This window comes from Varanus komodoensis, unplaced genomic scaffold (assembly GCF_004798865.1).
Source record: "Varanus komodoensis strain SLA01 unplaced genomic scaffold, ASM479886v1 scaffold1, whole genome shotgun sequence".
NCBI lineage: Eukaryota > Metazoa > Chordata > Lepidosauria > Squamata > Varanidae > Varanus > Varanus komodoensis.
The window spans coordinates 79,108,999-79,134,357 of NW_025335268.1; the positions used below are offsets into that span (position 1 = coordinate 79,108,999).

Below are 25,359 nucleotides of genomic sequence, written 5' to 3' on the forward strand. Positions count from 1 at the left end.
TGACCATGACAGGGGAGTCAAACATAAATTCCTCACCCTCAGGTCATCCTCTTCCTGCCCCGTTGAGAAAACCAGGTCCAGAGTGTGTCCACGTTCATGGGTCGGGCCGATGACGTGTTGAGACAGGCCCATGGCCGTCATAGAGGCCATGAAGTCCTGAGCCGCCCCGGTCAGTCCAGACTCGGCATGGAGATTGAAGTCCCCCAGGATCAACATCCTGGGGGTCCTCAACACCAGGTCCGAGACGGTCTCTGTCAGCTCAGATAGGGAGACTGCTGGGCAGAAGGGTGCACGGTACGCCAATAGAATCCCCAATCTGTCTCGTTCACCCAACACCAAGTAGAGGCACTCCAGCCCTGGTCTCGAAGGGACCGGAAGACCCGTGAGAGAGATGGAGGCTCCATAAACCAATGCGACTCCCCCTCCCCTCCCTTCTTTCCATGCAGTTTTCACCCATAAGACTCTAATCAGGTTACCCCTTACATTCACACAGAGTTTTGACTTTATTAGTGCTAGCCAAGTTCTGAAATAAATAGTAGTGGGGGGAATTACCATTAATGGTGATGCCAGTTTTAGAGAAGTTTTTGTCAAGATCTCAACAGGGTGATATTATTTGCATTTTTAAGCTCTGCACAGTAAATGCAAAAATGCATTGAAGATTATGTGGAGCTTGGCCCTAAGAATTTAGAAGAAGTGACACTCTCTCAAGTTGAACTGAGGGCAGAGAGACTACAAACAAGCAAATTGAATGCATCTTGACTATAGAAAGCAAATAGTTCATAGCCGAATGAAGTACCCTTTAAGGATTAAAGGAAACTCATAAGAATATATTGCATTCCAGTGTTTGGATTGGTTTTGATAACACCATTTTGGCTCCACATATGAAACAAATTAGCATTGCTCATAGACAAACGGCTTAAGTGCCAAACTATCTGCTCAGAGCAGGTTGAACAGTGGCACACAGACAGTGTCAAGATGGAGAAAATAGTACTTGTCAGTAGTGCTGTGCTGAAGAATGTGTCCTACGTGTTTGTTTTACCATTCTCATTCATATAGATAGAAAAATAATTGCCTTAAAAATATTAATAGGAGTACAAAACATCAGCATTTTTTTTCATGGATAAGGCTCAATGTCCTCTACCTTATTTATGGGGAGCTAAAGAGGGAGGGGTGGAGATAGAGAGAAAGGGAGACTGAGTCCTATCTTTATTGTATTGTCTTCTCTCCAGCCCCCTTTCTGGCTTCCTCCACTTCCATTAAAGCACAGAAAAAGGCTTCTTAAAGTAAGTGGGGCTTTTTCAAATCAGGAAGCGCAGGCAGCCGGGAAGGCTGTAGAGTGATGAGGAGAGAGGAAAAGAAAGAATGTGCATAGGACCTCTTCCTCTCACAATGGTAAGATAAGCTCAAGAACATCACCAGAATGGTTGAAGTGCAAAAACAACAATAAAGCCATTGAAAAGAAAAGAAAATGCACTGCAACTATTGTCATTGCTGTTTCCGAGTCAGTTGGACAGTTTTTTCCCTTCCTGTGGGAAAGTTCAGTGAACATAGTTTATCACCATCATCACCTCAGCCACCACCCCGGAAAACTTCTTTGCCTACAAATACGATGGAAAATTTTGAGATCATTTGTTTTTTGCTGCAAATACCAGGTAGTGACATGGACCAGGGCAGCAAGCAAATGACAAAAAACCTATTTTGGTGAACTGTGTTGTTTGCATAAGGATTTATGAAAGGTCCTTTCTGGATAGCAAGTGTTCTGAAGCTATAATTATTGCAGATAATAAGAGGCATGGATAGTAGTAGTCTTAGGAAGGATTTATTTTTTCTGCTTCTATTATTTGCGGGAAAGTCCTAATTTGATGTTAAATGCTGTCATCTGGTTATGATTGATTTATAAGCTATACAGGCTTCAAATCTTGTAGAATGTACTTCTTAAACTTTTGTAACCTTCCCATGGAATGGATTCTTCATCCTGTACCCCACCTCCCAAAAAGGGTTTTTTGTTTGTTTAGTTTTGTTTGGGAAAATGGAGACATATGCAAACCAAAGAAATTCAACCTTAAAATGTTTTCTTTAAATAAAACCAGAATGCCAAAAAATGTTTAAACAGAGTTGCAACAAGGAATACAGAAAGGGCTTCCTATATCTGTGACCATAGTTGTACATTCTTTCAAATAGAAAGTAAATTTTTCTGCAGTATTTGTTACTTTAACTTTACCTACTTTACGGAAATGCATAAATGATTCCTAGAGTCTGCTTAAACATCCTCAGGTGTGATAATAACAGCATATGATCACCAAACAGAACTTTTCAGGTTTCTCCATCTGCTTTGACGCAAGGTCTCATTTTATGGTGCCCTTTCATCCTTTAGAATAGGAATAAGAAAATTGGCCAGATACAGCCATGCAGTTCTCCTCCTATCCACTGAAGAATAATAATTGCCAGTAACTCCATGTGGTAAGTGGAGAAACACCCCAGTTATTCTATCACAGGATGAGTTGGCAGATGAAGTCCTATTTTGGGTCTTTGCAAAATCTGAAAAATAAATGACAGGGAGTCAACTAGCATTCACTATTCAACCAGACTTTAAATCTGCACAAGGGGAACCTGCAACAAAATGTGGTGGTATATTTGGCTCCCTAAACTTCCACACCCTTCTTCGGGTGCCAGCCAAGCAAGCCTCCATCTGAGGATATAACTCTTGCTACCATTGCAGTTATGTACCTCCAGCTGCCACTCTACATTCTGTGGCACTTGATATGCTAAATTCTTCTTGGAATATTTGGTGGATATTGGACCCCGAAAGTTTTTTCAATGAGTTCTTTTTACTTCTCCAAACTTCACTGTTCCCTTGAGTATGCTGATCCCTGATCTCTTGCCCTCCACACTTCTGAGTGGCCTTGTTTGGACCACAGTCCTCTGTGTTTGCTGTTAGAAGCTGTGATCCTGTTGCCATGCTATCCTGCACTGTCCTTTCTGTAAGTTCGTTACAGCAATATTAAACTTCAGCTTCAATGCTGCTCTTTTAAACACAGTATTTCCTACTCTTTAAATATGGTAGGAAACATCATTTCATTTTTATTCTCACAATAAAGAAAATGTTTCTTACAGTACGGAACAGGTATTTGCTCTGAGTGATATGCACAAAAGTAGATATCTAAATTCCATGGATTTCTAAATTCCTATGGAAAAAATAGCTGTGTGTAATTATAAACCTGTGTTTAAATCCTTCAGCTGAATTGTTATATTTCCCAAACACGCACATTTGTTGTTATGGGCCATCAGGTTGTCTCTAATTTGGTAACCCATGAACAAATGTTCTCCGATGTCCTTGACAACACAGCTCATCATTTGTACACACAACACACACATACACATATGCATGTAAGCAGCCTTGGTTAAATGTCAGTTTTCAGTAATAAAAGGTCTCTGAGACAAATACAGGTTACCAATGCAGGCACTTACTGTTTGCTGAAAATTACAGTAGGCAGTTTTCAAGATGTGCTAGTTTTGAAAGTGAAGCACTTTTTAGAATTGCCTGTGAGATCTTGAAAGGATTTTGCATATGCAGTTTAGCAAAATTGCAATTTTATGTATGTCATGTTCTGTTGCTAGTATTTCAAATGATGCTTCCCATCATATGCAAGGAAATATTTAGAGCCACATAGTATATAATATGCTCAAAATAGAATAACTTTAAGTAAACAGCACTACTTTCTCAAAAAGCTTGTCACTCTGGGAAATTAATGTGAATGCTGAATGTGAACTCAGGCCAGGCCTAAGATATGCTTTGGCTCTTTATTAGCTGTTTTGAACTAAGATTCATTCATTCATTCTAACAAATGTGAAAAAAGGAATATATTTAAAGAGCATGTTACTTTAATATTGCAGTGGCACTTTTTTGTATATAAGAAACCCCTTTAAACCCCAAATTTCTTTAAAAAAATAGGAAGACAAGTTAAAAATAGGAAGACAATGATAACTTTATATACAATCGGAATAAAATAAAAATAAGAATATAAGCTACCTTTTGTGGAGCAAAGTTTCCCATTACTTTACTTAAAAGTTCTTTTTAACAAAAATCCTTACTGGAGTTATTGGCCAAAATTCTTGGAATTTCCTGTTGTGTTTTCTCTGTCTATGCAGTTTTATTTGGGACTGATTCTGACACTATTACATGGAATCAGTGAGCAATTAGCATACAATTAAAGGTCCACTTCATCTCTTTAAGTTCCTATTAAGTAGTCCATAATCGGAGCATTTTTGGCATTAAAATAAATAAATCTGGGTTTTAGACTTTTACTAGGAATCTAAATTGCCTTGGTTAACCTGCAAGATGACCCACAATGGAAGAGAGGTGGGGAGAATGTTTTGGCATACAATGCCAGCTACAGTCACAATAAGATTATGTTACACCATCTATAAAATGAGTCAGAATCAGTCCATAAGAGGCCAGACCTCAGTGGGGGAAACAAAGGTTAGCAGCCAGTACCTATGTGCAACAATATATTCATAAACAGTGTAGCTTGTGCAACATTGTTGAATCTTACTGTACTGCATTTGATATAATTGACCATGGTATCATTCTGGGAGGGAATCTAGGTTGGGTAGGAACCCAACCCTTTTCCACCAAGGCCAGATCCAGGAGGACATACTGCTGGATTTTAGTTAAGTACCATGTCATTTATCTTATGAGGTCACTTGGCAATCAGTTCTGCCCCCATGTTGTTCAGCATTATATGAAGCAATAGAATGAAGTCATCATAGGTTCATCGTCGTGGCCTCTGTGCATCACACATATGGGTGCTGCGCCTGTGCGGTACCTAGGCCGGAAGATTAGAAAGCTAACGGTTTTTGGCGGGAAAATGCTCCGCTCCCCTCCCCCCTGCAGTATAAGTAGAGCGGAGCGTCCGCCATTTTACTCAGTCTCTGCGACTGCTGTTCGCTGTGCCTCGTGCCTGCTCATCTCTCGTTTAGATCTCACCATGTGCTCCTTTACGGTTCTCTTGTTCAACTTACCTTTTTCCTCGTTTTATATGCCAGTTTTTCTCTTTCCCTTGTTGTAGTTCCTCTGTTCATTCTTTCTCTAAAACAAACAAACAAACAAACAAACAAATATTATTCCTACCCTCTGTACTATCATCACCTACTTCTTTTGCGATGGCACAGTGGGTGGCATTCCACAAGTGCAGTGAGTGCGGCTCCAAAATGTCTCCCATTGACCCTTACAACTTATGCCTCCTCTGCCTCGGTGAGGGGCAAAGGACCGATAAGTGCAGGCATTGCCTGGCCTTTACCAAACAGGCCACGAAGAATAGGGAGAATTGTCTCCGCAAGTTACTTTAGGACCAGGCCTTGCTTCAATCTGACCAGCTGGTCTCAAGACCTACCCCCTCCTCGGCTGCGCCGCCTCAGCGCTCCACCTCTACCCTGGCCGCGCCCCCTAAGCGCCCCGCCTCAACTTTGGCCGTGCCACCGCAGCTCCCTTCTGTTGAAGGTGCTGCTCCAACGGAAGCGCAACAGCTACCTTCTCCTCCAGCCAAACAAAAGGAGAAGTGTAATTATTCAGAGCCGGAAAGGCCCTCCAGCCATAAGAAGTCGAGGAAGGAAAAGGCGGCTAAGGCAGCCCACAAGGGCAAGAAACCTGATCGCCCCAAACAGCGAGGCTTGGGTTCGTTGGGGTTCTCAGTACCGACGGCCGCCACGGTACCGACTCCCTCGGGACCGGCCCTGCAGTCCACTATGCAGGTGATGCCGCCGGGATCCCCCAGGCCTGTTCTTCGGCCTGAGAGCGTGTCTCCTCCACAGGAGCCACCACTTAGGGAGTCCATCTCTGATGGAAAAATTAGAGATTCCCCACTGAGGCAACGCTCCCCAATGCCAATGCCTGCTGTCGGGCCACCTGGGAGACCAGACTCTCTTCCTAGGCATAGGAGCCATTCGTCAGAGCACCATGCAGATGACTGGGCTATGCATGGCTATGGTGCCTATCCTGCCTGGAGTGGACTCCATCCATATGCCTTTTTTCCTTCGGACTGTCGCTCACCGTCGATCCTGAGAGAGGCACCGTCCACTTCTGGCCGTACGGAACACAGACCTCCACCATCTCCTGAAAGCTCTTCGTCCAGTAAGCATTACCGCTACCATCAAGACTCGGACGAGTCGGAAGTAGACTCCACGTCTCCGGACGTGGCTATTACTTCCCAAGACCCGGGATCCCCAGATAAGCCCCATGTTTCTTTCTCGGAGCTGGTTTCTCATCTAGTCCGGTCGTTGGAGATAGAGGCCTACCACTGCCCCAGGCCCAGCACAGACCGGTTTACGACATCGTCCAAGGGGAGCAATCTGCCACCTTTGCCTTACTGTTGATTACCATGCTTCTCCAGGCAATGGTTCAGCCCTGGGACCAACCGGCTCAGCTGCAGGTGACATCTCACCGGTATGAATGTATGTACCGGGTCCGAGAGGACGACATCCCATTCCTGCTGCGCCACCCAAAGCCTAATTCGGTGGTGGTCAAGTCGTCCCAGGGCAGGGAGGCTCGGGGACATACAACACCCTGAGATAAGGAAGGGAGGAAGGTCGACATGATTGCGCTCCAGGTCTACGCAGCTGCGGGACTTGGTTTGCCTATTTCAAATTATGAGGCTACACTGGCACGTTACCAGTACTTCATTATGCAGAAACTGGAAAACGTCATCTCCTCCCTCCCAGACCAGCAGGCAGACCTAGCCAAGGTCTTCTTAAATGAAGTGAAGCAGGTGGCCATTCAACAGTTGTCTACCGCGAGACATCATGTAGACACTGATTCTCAGGCCATGGTCAACGCTATCTCCCTCCGACGACACGCTTGGCTCAGGAACTGCAATTTCCCTGAGGAAATGAAGAGGAGGATAGAGGAAATGCCATTCGATGGCTCCGGCCTCTTCCACGTGAAGACCGATCGAAAACTCAAAGCCAACCACAAGTCCCGTATGACGGCGCGTTGAATGGCACTCCCACAAGCGAAATGTAAGTGGCCATGGTCCAGGCCCTACGGGCGCCAGCAATATCAGGCTTGCCAGCAGTTCCACCAGCGCCAGCAACATAGAAGGCAACAGCCTCAACAGCACTTCTCCCAGGGCCGTAGGTGGTTCAACACCGAGAAACGTCCCCGTTGATGGTCCCAGCGAACCAATTCATCTCTCCACCTCCCACCTTTCTCTCCCCCTTTTGGGAGTCGGCTCCAAAGCCAGCTTCCCATTTGGGAGGCCATTACATCTGATAGGTGGGTGCTGTCCATCATTCAGCTCGGATATAGAATAGAATTCGACATCGTTCCACCGTTGAGCCCTATCCGGTTTACACCGCCATCTTCGGTTCTGTGTGACGAAGTCCTTCACCTCCTTCGTAAGGGAGCGATTCGACAACTCTCTCACACCGGTGGGCTCCACGGATTCTGTTCTAGATATTTTACAGTCCCCAAATGGGACAGTGGTCTTCGACCTATCCTGAATCTAAGAGGAGTCAATAGATATATCAAACCAAGAAAGTTCCGGATGACCACTTTACAGAATATGCTTCCGTTGCTGAGGAAAGGGGATTGGTTTGCCTCATTGGACTTGAAGGATGCGTATTTTCATATTTCTATCCATCCTTCCCATAGATGCTTCCTACGTTTTACTGTCGGATCCGATATTTTCGAATTCAGTGTTTTACCATTCGGACTGGCTACGGCACCGAGAGTCTTTACAAAGTGCATGGCCCTGGTTTGCGCCCACCTATGGCTCCGGGGTATACAGGTCTACCCCTATTTAGATGACTGGCTAATTGTATCACAGACTAAAGACAACCTTTTAGCGGCTGTCCGCGTGACTTGTGCTTTACTTGCCGACCTTGGACTCTGTATTAACTTTAAGAAATCGTCACTTGTTCCCACGCAGGTCATCGATTTCATCAGGGCATGTATCAACTCCACCCTGCAAAGAGTGTTCCTTCCTCCATCCCGCAGGGCCACCCTGTGTACGCACATCCATCAGATTCGACGACAAAGGACAGTTCAAGCCATCACTATACAAAGATTGTTGGGACACATGGCAGCCTCAGTGGCCATTGTACTGCATGCAAGGCTCAGACTCCGCCCGCTCCAATTATTTTTCAACAACTTGTTCCATCTGCAGCGGGATCTACAAACCAAGCTTCTGCGGATTCCATCTTTGATTCTTCACACCCTGACGTGGTGGACTATTTCACACAACCTATCTGTAGGCATTCCGTTCTGCCCACCTCAACCGACTGTGACAGTGTACACCTATGCGTCTCTCATCAGATGGGGTACGACATGTGCAGGACTTCGGATCCAAGGGGCATGGACCTGACGGGAAGTGGCAAGGCATATGAACTTCCTCGAGCTTCTAGCAATTTTCAACCCTCTCAAATCTTTTGAAACCATCCTATATCGCCAAGTTGTACAGATTGTGTTGGACAGCATAGCTGCTGTTTTTTACGTCAACAAACAGGGCGGGACAAAGTCACCTCTCCTGGCCCGTTTGTCAATGCAAATCTGGGATTGGTGCATTCCTCGGGACATCATGATGCTGGCAGTTCATCTTGCGGGAACCGACAACGTAGAAGCCGATGCACTGAGCCGATAGATGTCAACAACCCACGAGTGGGAGTTGGATCGAGTGGTTTGCAACCAGCTGTTCCACTTATGGGGACAACCGGATATAGACTTGTTTGCGACCTGGTCGAACAGGGTGTGTGAACTGTTCTGCTCTAGAGCGGGGCTGGGACTGGACTTGAGGGGAGATGCCCTAATGATCAACTGGAACAACCTGTTCTTCTACGCGTTCCCTCCAAACCCACTCCTCATGAAGGTAGTGTCGAAGATCATGCACGACAACGCCACAGGAATTCTGATAACCCCATGGTGGCCAAGGCAACCCAGGTTCACCACTCTCCTCACTCAGTCCAGGGGAGTTTTCCGACGACTTTCATTTGTTCCTCATCTGTTAACACAACACAAGGGACAGTCCGACACCCGGACCTACTCTTGCTGAAACTAACAGCGTGGTTCTTCCAATAGATCCAAATTTTCCGTCGGCTCTGTTGCCGTCCCGATCGACGGAACTTTCACTTCAACGACTTACGCAACCAACTCCTTCCTCAGAACCATCAAGGCCTGTTTCGGGACTGACAGTGTTGTCCTCAGATATCCTGGCAATTCTTGAATCTGCACTACAACCTTCCACACGCAAATCGTATTCAGCAAAGTGGAGGAGATTCTCTTCTTTTGCCAATGCCCGTTCCTTCTCCCCGGAGTCAGCTTCGATCGAGAATATTTTGGAATTTCTATTCGAACTTCATCACTCGGGACTCAAGCCTTCATCTATAAAAATCTATACGGCTGCTATCTCGCATTTTTGTGGCATCCAGGGGTCATCTGTTTTTTCTCAACCACTGATTCGCCGTTTCCTTAAAGGGCTACAAAATTTGCACCCACCGGTTCAACCTATTATGCCGACGTGGAGTCTTTCTGTTGTACTTCAGGCCTTTACAAAACCGCCATTTGAACCTTTGGCAACAGTGCATCTATGCCTAGTTTCATGGAAAACTGCCTTCCTTGTTGCAGTCACTTCAGGCAGAAGAACCAGTGAACTGTGTGCTCTATGCATAGACCCACCGTTCCTGAACTTTCACAAGGAAAAAGTCGTTCTTTGAATGGACTCCGAGCTTCTTCCCAAGGTGGCTACACCGTTTCATTTGAACCAAGACATCGTCCTCCCTGCATTTTTTTCCATCTCTGTCGACTCCGATTGAGCACTTTCTCCATACGCTGGATGTTAGGCGCTGTCTAGCTTTTTACAGTTCTCACACAAAAGGGTTCAGGACTTCCAATAGACTTATAGACTATTAGACTTATAGTCTAAAATAGACTTATAGTCTATTGACAATAGACTTTGTCAAGTATGCTGATCATGACAAGGGCTCTCCAGTCTCATCTGAGCGACTGTCTAAATGGATTGTGCAGACCATAGTCCTAGCATATCAATTGGCAAAAATTGACTTACCTCACTCCGTGGGGGCATTCTATGCAAGCAGTAGTGACTTCGTCGGCCTTTGCAGCAGGGGTTCCAATTCAGGATATTTGCAAGGCTGCAACTTGGGCTGCTCCATGTACTTTTGCCAAGCATTATCAGCTTGATGTATGCGCCAGAAGGGATTGTTCCTTTGGTAGAGCCATGCTCTCTGCCATTCTTCACTGACGACACCCTCCCTCCTCCAAGTCTGGTAAGCTTGCTAATCACCCATATGTGTGATGCACAGAGGCCATGACGAGGAAGAGCAGGTTGCTTACCTGTAACTGATGTTCTTCAAGTGGCCATCTGTGCATTCACACAACCCACCCGCGAACCCCACATGGTGTCGGTGAGTGGACTGTTTTTCTTACTGTCAGTTCCGTGTTATTCCTACGGTACCGATTTTTCTTGCTGTGATGCTGTTTTCCGAATGTTAGGGGGCGAACGTCGGTCTTCAAGACTGAGTAAAATGGCGGACGCTCCGCTCTATTTATACTGCAGGGGGGAGGGGAGGGGAGCGTTTTCCCGCCAAAAACCATTAGCTTTCTAATCTTCCGGCCTAGGCGCTGCGCAGGCGCAGCACCCATATGTGTGAATGCACAGATAGCCACTCGAAGAACATCAGTTACAGGTAAGCAACCTGCTCTTTTGTGGTAGGATGTGAGCAATATGCTGATGGCACCCAGGTCTAGTTGCCTTTTCTACTGAACTGGGAACAATAACAGACTGGCTGAGGGTCGGTAAACTGAATCTTTGGAAGTGCTGTTGGTCTGCCAAGAGAGGTGACCTTCAAACAGCTCTGTAGTGAGTCATATTTTCCTTGAAGGGTTGGTTTGGTTCTTGTAACCTCTGCAATATGAAAGCTCTATCAGCTGAAGTTGAAAGGCTGCCTGAGGCCCAACTTGGACATAAATGGCAGCTCCAGAACTCCATGGCTAGACTTCTTGCAGGGACCGGGAGAAATTAGCTGATACAATCTGTACTGAAACAACAACACTGGATCTCAATAAGTTTCCAAGCTCAGCTCAAAGTGATGGCATTAGCTTTTAAGGTCTGTGTGGCTTCTGGCTTGAACAACTATTGGGCTACGTTCTGGATTGATCAGTGGCCAGTGAAGAAATAGCATTTAATATTTTAAATCTTATTTATTTAATAGACCATCCCATTACTAGAGTCTTGGACTAGAGTCTTGGGATGGTTTACAACAAACTCAGATAAAAAATTGCACAGCATCCACCAATTCACAATAAAATCACAATTAAAACCAATTAAACATTGAAATAACAGGAGAATAAAAAGGATTTTGCCTGGCGCCGAAAAGAAAAAAGCATTGGCGCCAAGTGAACCTGCCTGGGGAGTGTATTCCACAATCAGGGCACCATGGCAGAGAAGGCCCTCATCTGAATAATCACCCTCCTAATCTCTTTCAAAGAGGGCTCCTGAAGAAGGATCTCTGCCTCAGATCTCAAGAGGTTGGAGGACATACAAGGAAGAAGGTGCTCCTTCAGGTATCCTTCAGGAATCTTATTTTAGTCCTGAATAAAAGATGACCTGCAACCATAAGTTTATATTTAAGTTGCAGAATATAAATTCTGAAAATCTATAAATAAAAAGTAGAAACATAAAAAGTAGAAGCATTCGTTAAAGAGTAAATTTGTGTGTTGGAGGGACATATCTTTCAAGTACAATACAGTTTTTCTAGCAGAATATGCAATATAGCTATGGGAAAGTTGTGTGTATCTTACAAAGGTATCTATAAAGGTATAACACCTGCAGACTTGTTTCTCCTTGCCAGTTATTAGTAGAAACAAGCATAAGAGAAGCATTTGTGACTCCTACATTCTGTCAAGAACGAATTTAAGCTTATGGAAACTAAAACCATAGGAGCTACTGCTCACCTCAGGTAAGAGACAGGATTAGCAGGCCTCCACATGGTGCTTGCTTCTTCTGCTTATGGTGGGAGCCTGTGGTGGATAGAAATGGCATTCCCTCTGGGCGAGAGCCAGGGAAAAGAAGTGTCAGGAACATGAGAGTTGAAGTGCAGATGTGCATGTAATGGAGGACATGGTCTTTTATGCCCTTTGGTGGGTTTGCAGGCTGAGTGTCCTTTTTGCAGCCAATTAACCACTAGTTAAAATTGTGTGTTCAAGTTTAGGTTTGTCTATGGCTGGTTGTTGAATGGTGTGTGTGTGGGTTGAAAGGTTAAATGTGTGTTTGCAAATGAATATTTATTATTTATTTATTAAAACATTTTTATGCCGCCCCATTCGCCGAAGCCTCGGGGCGGCTTACAAGCCATATTGGATGTGTAGTAATTCCTAGCACAGCAAGATGTTCATGAAAAGTTTAACACGGGGACCTATGGAAGTGGTGCCACCATCCCAGTGACTTAGGGCAGAAGGAGATATGGCAGGAAGAGCAGAATGGGTTGCAGATGTTTATACATTGTTCCCCTTGTACATATGCCCTCCAACCCCGCTCCCATCCCCTCCAGCTCTCATATACCCACTGAACCCTCTGGTCTTACAGCCTGCATTAAGACTGTACTAATTCACGAATTAATCATGCATGCGAAAGCCAATTTGGCATGTATTACTGAGACTTGGGTGGGTGAAGCTGATCAATTCAGTTCAGCACCAGCACAGGCTGGAGGACCAGAGAGGAGGAGTATCTGTGATTCACTGGACTTCCTTCAGTCACCAACTGATCACTCTGCCTTGTAACAGACCTTAAGCACCTGCTGTTGGGACACAGAGGAAAACTTGGAATCCCGGTGATGTACGACAGACTCTGCTGCCCAGCATCCTTCCTAACCATGCTGGCAGAGGTGGAGTCAAGTGTGGTGTTGGATGACACCAGGGCTGTGATTCTGGGTGGCTTCAGTTTCCATGCTGAGGCTGTCTCTGCCAGAGCAAGACTTTATGGCCTCTGTAATATCTGTAGGGCTGTCTGAGTTTGTCCTCAGTCCAACACATGAAACAGGGCATACCCTTGTTTTAGTCTGTTCTCCAGGTCATGAAAGAAATGTGGTGGATGATGTCCAAATAACCCATTTGATCAGTCTACTAGCAGAATTATATGGATTTCTGAATGTTCTTGGGTTTTCCTAGTGGCTAGTAACAGAGCAAATACTCTTGAGGGGGATGGGGGAGATCATCTAAGACCCATTTCAGTCTGGCTTTCAACCTCGTTATGGGACTGAATCGGCCTTGGTTGCACTGATGGATGATCTTATCAGGGCAGGAGAAGTTCTCTGTAGAGTCAGTTCCTAAGAGTAACATTGGGTGACTTTTCATCAATCTCCTGGCAATTGAGCAGTGGGGTTCCACAGGATACCATCCTGTCCCCAGTGTTATTTAGCATGTGTATTAGGACATTTGTTCCTTCTGCATCTTACAGAGAACAATAGCTGTAGATCCACCTTCTTGATCAATGCTGGCTGGAACTGATGTACATGTCATCTAAAAGGAAAGAAGTTGAGATTGCCCCAGGGCTAGTGCTTATTGCTGACTATAAAGCCCTGGTTAGCATATAACTGCTATAACATATATGGCAACTGATCAAACATTCTGGTCATCTTCTGGTCATTTCCCACCTTCTTCTCCTGTTCCCTCCCTGTATCTCAAATATGTCACTGCAATATAAAGCAGCTGGATTATTTGACCACTCTGTTGCCTGGTAGAACAACTGCATGAACAGCTTCAATTCTGGATTCACACATAACAGCAATGCCTGGTCAAACAACCAGAATTCCTTGAGATCAGTGGGAGAGGCCCTTCTCCGGGACCCCTCCTTGAAGGATATTAGGAGGGTAAGTACCCGGAGGAGGGCTTCCTCTGCGGTGGCGCCCCATCTATGGAATGAGCTCCCCAGAGAGGTCCGCCTGGCGCCGTCATTATTTGTTCTTCGGCGCCAGGCCAAGACCTTTTTATTTAAACATCATTTTAGTTGTTAGCTTTATTTATTGATTTTATATCTTCAGCCAGGACTTCTCCAATTATATTGTTTTTATATGTTTAATATGTATTTATTTATTGTTGTAAGCCGCCCTGAGGCTTCGGCGAATGGGGCGGCATAGAAGCTTACTAAATAAATAAATAAATAAATAAATAAATCTCATGGCAGCAACAAGTTCACTTTCTGAGTTGTTTGTGGTTAGTAAATTGTGAGTTGTTAGCATGACCAGGTTTATATATCAATTCAGCAACCGAAATTGTCCTAATACAGGAGAATATAGCTCAACTAATATTGTTTTTCTCCCAGATCATGATCTATAGAAAGTTCTGATAAAGTAAACTTTCCCTTGTCTAAACAGGAAATGAGACAGCTGTGACTGGCTACTTGCCCATGTCATTTAGGGCAGAACTAGGTACAAAAATAATCCAAACATATAAAATTAGCATTGTAGTCTATGCAAAAGTTATCAAAACAGTAAAAGCTGTGAAAATAGTTATTCTTACTTATTCACAAATATATATAACACAATGAATACAGTCTTATTACACACACACACACACACACACACGGAGAGAGAGAGAGAGAGAGAGAGAGAGAGAGAGGTGCATATATACAAACATACTCATAAAATAACCATACAGTTTTAAAAATGTAGGACATACTTTCTCCCGGAACTAATCACTCCAAAATGTGAGAAATTCCATTCAGTTTTCAAAAAAAGCTAGACCTGATTTTTAGCCTAGACTGTACATAATGTTAGTTTAATCCTAATGGCTGTATCACAAATCTGAATAAAAGTGCAATACTGTGCAAGTTTAGATAGAAAAAGGCTTACATGCTAGTAGCTGCAGACTTTTTTTTCTGTCCAAACTTGCAGAGGACTCTGCCCTTGGTCCATCAGCAGCGATTTGTTTATGCCAGTTAGGACAATCCACTATTTAGCCCTCCATTCAAAGTGGCTGTAAGAGGATATGCAGTCAAGAAGGTGCAGGCAGGGGAAGTTGCTTAATATTTCTATCATCTGCTCCTTTTCTTGACATTGCCTTTTTCTAGGCTGTCTCATAGACTACATTTCCTGTTCAAATGTATCAAAACATTCGGAGGTTAGCAGGGAGACAGGGTACAGTGGAAAGTCTTCAGGAAGCTCCTGCCACTTGTTCTGCATTTATTATTACATATCTATGCATTTATCGCTGCTTTTTCCATGCCTGGGATACAGAAGATAAACATGGGTTCTTGCCGTTACAGTGCAGTTCTGTTCATAGGCATGAAGATCCTCTCCTGATTGTCTGATGCTGGGGACAAAGAAAGGGGGTAACTTTCACCAGCATGTACTGTTTGTGAACTTTTCACATAACAGTCAGTCTGACACATTGGTATAGCTGTTCGGTTGCTCTTGACGATCTGAGGCGTGCTCTTAGAAAATGTCATGAATGTTGGGTTCTGAATGTTCAGATCATTTCTTTTCACATAAGAGAAGACTCAAACATGTGGATTCTCATGTGCAGTCTGTAAAGGTGGTGCAGCCTAGATGCAGGTCCACCACTTCATGGGCAGTTTTCATGGGTAGAGCCAGGCAAACAGTAAGGAAGCCACCCTGCCATTCCAATAAAATGCTGTTAACCTAAATGTACTATTGTATTATACAATAGTGTTGTAACATCAGAACAAGAACAAACCTGATTAATTACTTACAAAATGTGGCATATTATACAAAATAGGTCTTGGTGTATTATATTTCAAAAATTAAGTGACTTGTTAAAGCAGGTAGTGCATTTAAATTATTCAGTTGTGTTAATTCACGGGCTGAAACTAAAATACCTTTTTTGTGGCAGTCGTTTACTGAACAAAATTCTGCAGGAAGTGATAGCAGCTCTCTTTTGTTTTCAGCTGATGCAAGAAGAAACCTTTCTTTCCTGCTTTAGTGTATTATATTTGAAAGAAACCTGTGGAAACTTTTACTGGGAGGCCGTGAGACACCTTAGAACAAATACGTTTAGTTGGGAGTGAATTGGGATTTATTCCATTGTGGTTAGACTTAAAGTTGTATGCACATACCTTAGCATGCTTATTAACTTTACAAAGACTTTCTGTGCTTATACTCCCTATCCTTCCCAGTTTCAGTGGTAGATGGCAACATAGTTTGGTAGTCTGGTGGACCTTGGTCCAAAGTGTTACTCTGGCCAAACAGAAGGAAGAAGGAAGACATTTTACCTTGCCAGTTTGCTTCATAGTCTTTGTGATGGTCTTCCACCATGTTTGGGACATTTCTTGAGCCATTTACAGCACAGAGAGAGAGTCTTGTGCGCTGTTAATTTGCTGTGTAACATTGTACTGTATAGCAGTGCATGACCTATTTGTGACCCTGATTTGACCAGTGTAGTGCTTGGGTGTGAAATGAACAAGACCATATCCTCAAAGAAGTTACACAGGTGACTTCAACACTTCTCCAGAATAACAAGGGACTCCACTGGCCATTGCAATGGGGTTGCCCCTTTAGCTATGGAGAAGCCAGTCAAAAGACTTCATAGAAAATCTGACATAGAGATTTGTCCTTCCAGAACATTGGAAGAAGTAAAAGTTCACACTGGGTCTTGCTATATAGTTATAATACATAGTTTATGCTACAACTGTCCATTTTTACCAAGAACAGTCAAAGTTTTCTGCTGCCTGTCAGCTGGACCAGGGCAGCGGTATGGAGTGCGACTGGAACCAAGAGTCCAGAGCAAAGAGCAGTCTGGACCAGAAAGCAAATTGGTATATAGCACCTGAGAACTTGTCAAGAATCAAAACAGAAAAGCAGGTCCAGAAATACAAACTACACCGGAGTTTGTTGCTCGAGCAAAATTGTATTGACAGGAAGCCCACTTGTTGTTGATCTTTCTTTCCATTCAGAGTGATCAGTTTAGGCAGACTTTGTCTGTAGGTTCTTAATGAGAAACAGCCCTGACCTATTTCACCACAAGGGACAGTGGCTGTCTATTGCTGATAACTCCAGTGCCCACATTTGTCTTTTTGGAGTGTTGTCTTGAATTTCAATCCTGTAAAAAACTAGATTAGCCATTCTGTAGGATACGAGTTGATTCTAGGAGTTAAATGGCTGAATGGGAAAACTTCTTTAACATTCCTTCATGCACAAGCACAACCAAGTCTCACATGCTTATGTAACTCATTTTGAATTGTTGATACAAATTGCATTTTTTTCTACTTTAACCTAGAGAGCAAAGACACTTGTGGCTTTTAAACAGTGCAGATTGAGCTGCTGCAAACAGAGAGAAAATATATTGTGGCATGAACTTTCCCACTCCATCAAATGCATGAAGATATAGTCTCACTTGGCAGATTAAAGATAATCTATCTTTGCATATGTACAGCTCTTACACCAACATCCTGTAATGTATATGTTTACAAGGAGTTCAGGGAATAAGATTTTTCTGATCCACTGTCAATTATGTCATACTTTCTCTCTCTCTCTCTCTCTCTCTCTCTCTCTCTCTCTCTCTCTCTCTCTCATTCTCCTCCCACCCCACTTTAAAAAAAATAATTGTTTCTGTTTGTAGATGGTCAAAAGAGGAAGAAATCCTTACGAAAGAAACTGGATTCCCTTGGAAAAGAAAAAAACAAAGATAAAGGTACAGTAAGCATAAGTTTTTATATAGATTGAATTTATGGTATATTATAAAAACAATCAAAGTTAAAACACATACACTCTGCAGTTCATCTTTTTGTAAGAATTATTTACTTATAACCTAGGTAATTTATTTATAAATAAATAATTGTTGAAAATCACACTTAAGGGTTCATGGCATTGTTAAAAATGATGGCAGCTTTCTGTGATGTGATGTCTTCATACTTTTGGAGTGCAACTTTCATCATCCCTTGCTCAGACCTATGGGAATTGTAGTCTAAAACACCTGGGCAAGGCCTAACTATGGAATAAATGTACTATTTATGAAGGTTTTTGAACTATGTAAACCCTAACATTACAGTTGCCTGTCCAGGATGTAGGTGGCCCTTCTTCAAAGGAAGGGAACTTTGAAATTATTCACCAGTCTTTAGTAAAATTTATCAAAATAGCAGTGACCTCTTGGAAAAACTTAGCAAACAAAGAAATACGAAGGTGCAAAAATTTTATATCCCTGCTGCTATCTTGCCTTCTTATGGTTGCTAACATATCCGTAACACCAGCCATGCTACTTCCAGAAAATTAAGACAATCAATATAAATTTCTTTTAAATCATATTGTCTCCCTGGTATTCAATCTCTGGAATTTTACGTAGAGATATAGAAATCATTGTATTTCCAATGTAACTGAGGAGAAAAACTTCATTTTTAGAAAGTAAAACAAGCCTGAGTCACATTGAAATGAGTCCTTGCACAATTAACTTTGCATTAATTAGTCATGATTGATTGAACTGTTAGTATGGTTGTGTGTTTGAAATGAATGATATTAGTCTTTAAGTTGAAAGGATAGAGCATCAAAATGGAGAGTGTTCTCCAGGAATCAGACAGGGCCCAGTGAAAACAAGCTTTTGTGAAGAAAGGAAGAAATACTTTTGAGAGATGTATAATTCAAGTTTACGTGTAAAATGAATTATAGAGTATTAGCCTATTTTAAGAAATTGCATTAGAATGGAGTAGGGTTTTTTCCACTTTTTCCAAAGGAAATCATCGTCAGAGTGCCAATATTTGCTACAATATATAGTGTACAAAATGCAACTAAATAACAATAACAGGCATACATTAGTAATTTCAATAGCAATTTAAAATGTATAAACTTTAATGTTTAAAAAATCAATTCATAAAAAGCATTTCAATAGGAACTCTGTGCAGATATCAACATGTAACTACATGAAAACCTCATCAACATTAATAAGTCCCCCTCCCCCAAAACAGCCTTCCATTCCCCTTCACACCTGAGATGCCCTCCATGGCATTCTTAGAGTATTACCCAGTTAGCCTCACTCTTCCCAGACTAAATGGAATGTTAGAATAGATGCTGTGTCTCCTTCCATCATTCTTTTTGGTGGTAGCAGCAGCTTATAACCTTCTGCAATGAGGTTACGTCGATGAAATAGCCAGGCCATTAATGTCACCAGCAGTGTCTCTTTCTCCTTTGTACTTGCTGCCCTATCTTACCACATAAAAACAGAGCAATTGTATGGATTGGGCCCATTTCCCCCAAAATGCAACATTCCAAGGTAGAGATTTCAGTCTCGGAATCTGAACTGGAAGAGGAGGTGGGGTTGGAATGGTAGCTTAATGCCAAGGTTAAGTAGTTGTGAGATAAGTCAATTGGCTGGTGAGAACCAGACCACCTCTAGGATATTTTGGGGGGGGTGGGAGGTTCTTGAACAGGGAGGGTCAGGGAGTCATCAGCTTAGTGCTTCTTCATTAAGTCAAATGAGTGGACCAATTAAGTAACATCTGGTATTCTCACTGTCTGTCCCCTCTTGCTCAGAGTGAAGTCAACTTTGTCTGTAGGACAAGGGAAGGGGAGAATTCAGTTTGGGGTCAACTCCCTGGTATGGGCAGGATCAAACTCCACAATTAGAGGGATCATTAACTTGAAAGATGGTTTTTGTTAATGACTTATATATTACTTTGCATTACAAAGTAATGCCTGACTCAATAAAGGAATGTAGTTAGAAGCCTCTCACCTTGATCTGCTAGGAAAGGGAAATAAGAAAGACATGCATACAGCACAAATATGCAAAAGTTATATAAGCAAATGCTTTTTGTGGATTTATATTATGCCAGCTTTGAAAGATTCTGGTTATTTATGTGTCTGCTCCTTTAATGCATCTATGCAGGGTTATTTCTGGATGCATATTTCTTTCAAAAGGCCTCTGTGGTATGAGCAATAAAGCAATAAGCAGCAATATTAAGGATGCAGCAATAAAACTATTGAGATAGAAATTTTGAACTGTCAATTAAAAGTAATAGCACAATCAGCAAACTAGGTTAAGGCAGTAGGAGCAGCATCAAGATAATACCATTAGGCCAGCGTGAAGTTACCACCAAGATGCCTATTTGCATCTCTTTCTCCATTCCGATATGCATACACCAAAAGTCCATCAGTTATTAAGGTGCTACGAAAAGAAATGCCTGTAACACAAAGAAAACTCTCAGTTTATGCTTTCCCTAGATTGGTCCTTTAGGGACCTTTAAAAAGCAGCACTGGCCAAAACCTCACTTGCACAAAATCTCTTTGCTTTGGTGAGCCATTCTGGAATAGTCACTAGAGAAAATGTGCTGTCAGTAAAACGGCTGGTCGTCGCTGAAAGTGTGCGCTGAACATGAAGAAACTTGAAAAACTGATTGCCTCCCTGACTGTGATTATGCCTTCGTTTTCTTTGTGGGGTTTCTCCTTTGTCAACTGCTCGTTATGTCCAGCCGCTTAAATAAACCTCTCAGCATTATTCCTCTCTCTGAGCATGTGAGCACACTGCAGTGACTTGATTCGCGATCAACCCACGCCGCCCCAAACAATGCGCATAGCCAGCCCTCGAGCCCACCCCCACCCTTCCCCTTTATGCTTCACAGTGAGTTGAAAAATGTTCCCTTCAGTGCTCACACAATTGTGTTTTTTAACAAGCATTTCAGAAGTTTATTTTATAAAGTGAATGCCTTCTATTGCCAGGCAACTTGTCCAAAACAAACATTCTGCTCTGTACGCCACGGCATATGTAGGCGTCTGCACACAGATGTGTCTTGAGTGTTCCCATTCAGAGTGCCTTTCTCCTAATTCTGCCTGCCTGCAACCACTGGTTCGCAGCTGTCTTCCCTTTCATACCAAGCCTTTGGTTCAGTTCTTGAGGGCTAGTAAGGAGGTGCAAATGACATAAGGGAGGAGGAGGCTGCATGATTTCTAGATCATGTTTCATAAGTCCTATTACTTGACTGTATGCAGAAAAACACTTAGAAGCTCATAAACTATCCTCCTTTGTTAAACAAAGGGGTTTCCTTACACAACTAATAATTGCAGCTGTTGCTAGCTTAGGGCTCTTTTTGGTTCTTCTGCGGATGAGTATTTGAGCATGCCCATAAGCTGATCATCTTGGGACATTCACAGGTTACACTCTTCTTGTTAGGAACGTGTGTGGGAGTCCACACTTTGCTACAGTTTATATGGCTGCTTTTCCCTTTTATCCTCCCGGGAATTCTTCATACTTGCTGCTTCTGACTCCTTTAGACCATGGGTGATCCACATGACGCCTTTTTGCAATGCTGGCTCACTGGCATGTCACATGACTGTCACCCCCCAATGGCTATTTCTGCCATTATATCCAAGCTTTCTTCAAACCAGTTACAGCGTGATATTTTTTAATATTGCGTTTTCCAAGGTAGGTATGCCACCCCATGCGTTACATGGGCTAACGATAAGGTTGGGATCCTGTTCTGTGGGTATTCCACAGGGCAGGAAGAGTGGTGCTCCAAGAAGGCGTGTCCAATTGGAGTTCAACAAACAGCAGTGACTCTGACAAAGGGATGACCCCATTCTGCCCTCATCTGCTTTCCTGCCTCCTTCAAACCGCCCAGTACATCATCTCTCAATCTGACTTGTCCAGTCACTGGAGAGTAAATTCCTTGCTTCTGCTCCCTCACCCTCTCCCCTACAAAATACAACTGCTTGCCTAGTCAGAAGTAACTCTTGTTATCTTTAGTGGTGCTTGCTGTTGAGAAGAACAGCCTGCCTGGAAGGGGACTCCACTTGGCTGCAGGAATTGTTTTTGGATAGACAGGAATGAGGGCACTGATCCTGCTGCCTTCACCCTGTGGAAGAGGGGAAAATGGCCGGAAGCGATGCCACAGGCTTCCTCTCTTCTTTCCCCATACCCTTCTCCTCTATGATTTTTTGTGAAAGAGCAGGAAGAGTCAGTGCCCCCCTTTGAAAAGCACCTCCATTCCTTTGAACTTCTTATGCATACCTGTTACATTTTAGGGAGCAAAACTTTTTCAGTTTTTTTAATGTCCCTTCATGCATCATCTTTCAAACACTTTCTACTTCTGCTACAGCTGAAAATGGCATTTGTGTATGATCCCAGGTCATGTTTTCAACACAGTAGAAAGAGCACTGTGTACATTGTGCTTCGAAAAATGATAAATGATTTTGCGTAAATACCACAAGAGTACTCCTGGTTAAACAGAAGGGGGTTTAGTGTAGTTTGCAACCCCACCTACCACGTAAACAAATTGGATAGTGAAATCTATCCCGGCTTGAACTTGAGTAGTCTCTTTCATGTTGGTTTAGATGCTTACAGACATTAGGTCTTCAGGTAAAGTTGATATAAGCAGAGTAGGTTTACCTTTTTATGGAGGCAAAATGAATTTCATTCCATGCAGACTTCTTGACAGGCTTTCCCACTATGCCTTTGCTGTAAGATGGCCCTAGTAGCTTCCTGTAATGTCCCACATCTGAGCAAGCAAGTGGATGGATCCACTTTTTCCTTCTAGATCCTCTCCCATTGTGGAAAAGAATCAGGAGGGAACATGAGTGAAATGTGTTTAGTGAATCTGTAAACACTGACCTGGTAAAAACCCTCCCAAACTTATGTATTCCTTCTAGGAATTACATAGACTAAAATAACTTCATTTCAAAGGGCACCCTTTGTGACATGACTAGCTAACACATCAAACCCGCCTGTCTTCTCACATTTATTCTCAGAATCTATTCTGTAGCACTCCAGGAGATGACAAGTGTTAAAACACTACAGCATGAAGACCAAAGAAACAGTGGGGACTATATAATAGGAAGGGGCAGGTGATGACAGCTTTCTTAGGTTACCAGTCTCTTGGGATAGTAAACCAGGCTATTTAAATAGACTCCTAGTGGCACTGCTTAGTTTGGGGCACTCAGACTAGCATAATGTGAGACATCGGGGGAATGAAATCAGTTAATGAACAGATCTGCTTGGAGAGAGTAATGATTGCCATGCACACCAGGTATGGGCTGCATTCACACACAGCAGCAAGCCATGCTGAACACCAAGCAGGCATGGCTTGCCATTATGTGTGAATTCAGCATCCACGATGATGCGTGGCACATCTGGCTTCCATGAATCACCATGGAACAGTCTATGGTAAGGCTTCGCTGCTCTGCCATTCCTTGCCACCATCCGTGAATGCAGTTGCAGTGCTTTCCCATGTTTCCACATTTCTGCCATCGAGTTTGGCAGCAAGAGTGGCTGCCATGGCAGGGGACACTTCAGCCTCCATTTTTCTCTGCCCTCACACTGCTTTTTCTGCACACTGCCTTCCTGATGCCCAGCCACAGCTCCGGAATATCGGCAGCAAGCTTCGGCAACAGCGACCACAAAAACAGCCATGCTTGGTGCGCCAGTCTGGCCACTGTCCTTTGTAGGAGCTGCGCAATGAAAGGGGACCAGCATATTCGTTCTACTCAGGGGACAGCATTCTCCCCTAGCAAAGGCAGCTTTACACACGGAGAGCACACTGGCTGTGCAGAGGCTTCACCAGTGAAGCCCAGGTCACCTCCTCTCATTCCCACCCTAGCTTGTTCCTGGCATTCCTGAGGGCTGTCGTTGAGCTGCACAGCAACCGCATTCCTTCTCACCAGCCGAAAAACTTTCCGAGGGAGAAAGCTCCCACACACTCTCCCACAGGGAAGCGATTCCAGCAGGACACGATTCCTCCGTCCTTCGCATGGCAGATGCAGATCCCTCTGTGCGGCTGGCTGCTGAAGGCAGCTCCTCGCAGACTGTGCAAGTCTTGTGCAGAGCAGACACATGCGCAGCAGCGCAGGGGACTGTGTGGATGGGGCACTGGAACAGTGGTGCAGAGTAGGGTAGCAGGGAGCTACGGTGCTCCTTCAGAGCAACCATGCTGCTCCGGTGAACAGGCAGTTGCTTCTTGGAACAGCAGAAAACCAAAAAAAAGCAGCCATCTTTTGCAAGTATTGGTCACTAGTGCTTCAGATCTGAACAAAAATGTATAGTGCGTCTTCCAGAAAAGAAGTGGTACATGTCTTTGCCTCATTTCGTCAGCAAGTAGTTTCAGTAGCTAAATAAACCACTGGTATTTTAAAGGTCATAACAAAACAATATAAGAAAGCTCAGTTGAAAGCATTAATACTATTTTGTTTTGACATTTTTGATGACAGTGTGTACTGCTTAATTGAAAGGGGTGCATTCTAAAATCTAAATATCCTTCTCATTTAATGTTTTTGCATGACTCATTTCAGGAAGACAAATCTCCCTAGCTGTGGGAACACCTAAAAATTCAAACTAAGCATAGGCCAACTACTGCAACTGGGATTGGATCCACCTCTATTAAGTCCTTTTTCCTTCTCTTCTAGGCAATTCATGCATGTTTCTGTTCAACAGCTAATCCTTTCATTTTCAACTGAGTAGAGGAATAGGAGACTGGGGAAGAAACAGTCTCAACATTTATATGAACAAGTGATTCTCAGAATGCTTACAAGTTGGCATAGATGTACCTGTTCCTCTGAAATAAATTTGTAATCCATTGACAGGCTCAATTAAATGCTGCATTATGTTCCCTGGACATATGCAGATTTAATTTTACTATTTTGGAATAGCTCATTAAAAGGTTCATACAAAAATAGTATATCTGTGAGGTGGTTGTAAGTAGCATCCACATTCACTGAAAAATTGATATAGGAAAGTATGAACCTTGCACTCTAGCAGTACATAATAAAATCATGGAGAAGTGTATGTGGTGTGGCAAAACTTGGAAGTCTTAACTGTTAATTGAAAGCAGAAGAGTCTTGTTGCATTATAATTATTTTTCTTGCTCTGAAAGGACTTTGTAGACAGAACCTTTGCTTAGCATTCCAGTAACTGAGAACTATCCAGCTGCTATTTTACTGTACCTGGTGGAGTACTATAGTTTCTTACATCATTTCAGTCTAGTTATTTCCAGGAAAAGATGCACCACTGTGGATAAATATTTGATTTTTCATTTATTATAGCAAGAAAATAGGTATGTTCTTCTTCCACTATGTTTATTCTCAACCCATTCAATGTTAATATAAAGTGTTTCTTACAGTTTATGTTTGACTTGTTCCAACCATAATTTCGACTCGTGATGTTAGCATGCATGCAACTGCTTGCCCAAAACAGAGAGAGTCTCATAGTGGATATAAAATAGCATGCTCTTTATTTCTCAGAAATTATATTGGTTGCTTCAAGCATTCTTCACTTCATATTTGGCTGCACTCTAAATTTTATATATCTTTTTCTTATGCTCAATAAGACAATGACCCCTTTTATAATAACCTTGGCTGTGTTACTGTAGCATCATCCAAAAGAATTCTAAGCCATGGTCTAAAAATATACATTTGAATATCCTGCTT

At 43.1% G+C, this 25,359-nt stretch overlaps 1 protein-coding gene across 4 annotated transcripts in view; it reads left to right on the top strand.

Moving 5' to 3' along the window:
• The window catches only part of ARHGAP6 (Rho GTPase activating protein 6), a 269,620-nt gene that overhangs the window by 217,993 nt on the left and 26,268 nt on the right, over nucleotides 1-25,359 (top strand). For all 4 annotated transcript variants that reach the window (XM_044432243.1, XM_044432226.1, XM_044432235.1 and 1 more), the window contains exon 3: nucleotides 17,582-17,653. In XM_044432243.1, the coding sequence (XP_044288178.1) occupies nucleotides 17,582-17,653 (72 nt within the window). The remainder of the gene's footprint in view (nucleotides 1-17,581; nucleotides 17,654-25,359) is intronic.